Genomic DNA, 2,635 nt, shown 5'->3' with positions numbered 1-2,635 from the left:
CCCTGGCTACATATATTTGTGATTCTATTTTACAAAGATAATACAATTATAATATGTAATAGCGCAAAAACAGGTGCCCGTGCGAACACATAACCGTACAAACAGGTCAGATCTTTAAGAACCGCTGTCCGAGGACGAGAGCTGCAGGCAGGGGGGAGGGGCGTGGGGGCCAAGGCCACGGACACGCAGCTGACTCGACGGCCTGGAAGGCCACTGCGCCGCACNCGTCCTGTGGCAGGAGGGCCCCACGCAGTGTCGCCAGGAAGCCGGTTTCTTCTTCCGCACGCAGTGTCTCTCGGCCACCGGCCGGCAGCTCGCGGCGTGGACGCAGTCGACCCTCCGAGACTGGAACCCCTTGCCGCAGGCCGCCGAGCAGGGCCTCCACGGGCCGGGGCGCCAGCACACGTCACACGCCGTGGAGGAGCAGTTCCCCGTCCAGGAGGCTCTGAAAGAGGCGGGGAAAAAGGAAAAAAAAAAACAAAAAAACCCAGAAAACGGTAAGTGGGAGAAGCGGGGTGTCACTTCTCGCTGGGATCGAGCCTTCTCCCAGGCTGTGATTTTCAGGGTCCTCAAGGGTCGCCAGCCGGGGCGCTGCTGGTCAGGAAGCTGACTTGCGTGGGGCACGGCTGGCGAATGGGCCAACGTGGCACCGTCGTGACAATGACAGGCGAGCCCATCGCGTGTTTCCACTCACTTCCGACCAACCCCAGGTCGAGTCACGCCCCTCAGATAATACCCCGTCCTGAGGAGCCGGAGCAGATCTGTTCAGGCAAGGAAGCGTGCGAGTGCCACCTCCAGTCTGTCAGCAAGCTACGGTTTGTTTATGTGAGACCTTGATGTCTATCCAGGCAGGAGTGTAAATCTGGGCGTGAGCAGCCTTGTCTGCCTTGCTTTCCTATTTACAACATGGCCACACGGTGCCCTGTGCTCAGAGTTAGCAAAGACCGCCTGGCGAGAGGGGTCTGTCAGTGGTCTCTTACCCTCCCGGACAGGCCAGAGGGCTGGTGCCCTCTGGTGTTTGAGGACACTCACCCAGAAGGGAGAGCCACCTCAGAGTGGCTTCTCCCTGAGGGGGGTCCTAGGNAAGTTGCCCAGAGGGGAGGCCTTGCTCGGCTGAGCTGGTTCAATAACTGTCTTTCCTCCAGGAGCCTGGAAGTTGCTGGAACAAGACCTATAAACCTGAAGGCTGGAGCAGTGGTGGCCACATTGTGCCACACAGGCCGGAGAAACAGGGGAAAATAATACTCAGAAGAGACAAAGAATGAAGCAGAAACACAGGGAGCTGCAGAGACAAAGGAGGAAAATCCCCAGCGACTTCTCATTTCTTGGTCACGGTCCTTCCTGTGGTCTGATGGCATTCTCCCCCTTTGGATTCTCGAGACGCGTCTATATATTCCTATAAAAGGCTCCTTACCAGGGCGCCTGGGGGGCTCAGTCGGTTGAGCATCCGACTTCGGCTCAGGTCATGATCTCACGGTTTGTGCATTTGAGCCCCACGTCGGGCTCTGTGCTGACAGCTCGGAGCCTGGAGCCTGTATCGGATTCTGTGTCTCCCTCTCTTTTTGCCCCTCCCCTGCTCTGTCTCTGTCTCTGTCTCTGTCTCTCTCAAAAGTAAATAAACCTTAAAAAATTTTTTTAAAGACATGCTCCTTACCAGGGCACACGGTCCATGAGGAGAGTGGAAACAGCGTTGCACGTGTAAGAAGATGGAGAAAGTTGTGATCACCTGAGCGTCTCCGGGGGGAGCGAGTATTACATGTAGTCGGAAGCAGTACCTTGATTAGCCAGGAAGGGGAGGCTCCATCCAAAGGTTTTTACTTAAACAACACCGTCCCCCCCCAAACTCTAAGGTTTTACAAGGGAGGAGGAGGGTGTTCTATTTTCCCCAGGGGTTATGAGTCGTAGCTGTTCCAGACGACCCGGCATAGACCCAGCACTCCTCAGCTGTGCCACACAGAGATCAGCGTTTTCTACCGAAAAAAGGTTGAACAAATACTCACGGAATACGCACAAAACCCTGCGTTTTAAAAGCAGACTGGTGGGCGCAAGTGCTGGGCGGTCCTGTCTTAATGAGAAATCTCCCACCTCTTTTGCATAAATCATTCTGAGCTGACTTTTGTGGCTTCCTGGGACCTGACGCACCCAAGCTGACGGCCCACCTCTGCTCTGCCGGGAGGCAGGGCTGGGCAGGGGGCGGGCAGGAGGAGCCGCAGGGCCCAGGACAGACAAGGGGACTTGGGGACCGGAAGTTCCGGAGGCGGGGCTCTGAGGACCCAGAGAAAGAACCCAAGGTGGGCCCGACACAGAGATCCCGCGTCCTCCCGGCCAGGGACAGGACTGGCGGTGGGGGGACATCGGAGCGAGGGGGACACCGCCCGGGCACGGGCACCACGCACGCGCGTGCCTCCCTGTAGAAAACAGGAAAGTAGAAGTGGCGACGAAAATCGCAAAGCAACCCCATTTCTGTGAGCCCTCAATGTCCCAAGTTTAGAAGCTAACAGCAGGAGGGAAGAGCGAGGGACGCAGCAGGACAGCCAACCCGGAGGAGGCAGAGATGATGGAGAAGATGAAAGGGAACCTGGCCCCTCCCCCCCTCCCCCCCTCCCCCGCCAGCTCCAGGATTCTTTCTTCCATT

General features: G+C 57.1%; 1 protein-coding gene across 1 annotated transcript in view; it reads right to left on the bottom strand.

The window, feature by feature from the left end:
• Nucleotides 1–2,635, bottom strand: part of ADAMTSL3 (ADAMTS like 3) — a 292,158-nt gene that overhangs the window by 2,820 nt on the left and 286,703 nt on the right. Inside the window, exon 33 of the mRNA XM_077774280.1 lies at nt 225–445. Coding sequence (XP_077630406.1) covers nt 225–445 — 221 coding nt within the window. The remainder of the gene's footprint in view (nt 1–224; nt 446–2,635) is intronic.

Source organism: Crocuta crocuta, unplaced genomic scaffold (genome assembly GCF_008692635.1).
Source record: "Crocuta crocuta isolate KB4526 unplaced genomic scaffold, BGI_CrCroc_1.0 scaffold7, whole genome shotgun sequence".
Taxonomy (NCBI): domain Eukaryota; kingdom Metazoa; phylum Chordata; class Mammalia; order Carnivora; family Hyaenidae; genus Crocuta; species Crocuta crocuta.
The sequence above is the reverse complement of the archived record's forward strand: the minus strand, read 5'-3'. Positions and strand labels throughout refer to the sequence as shown.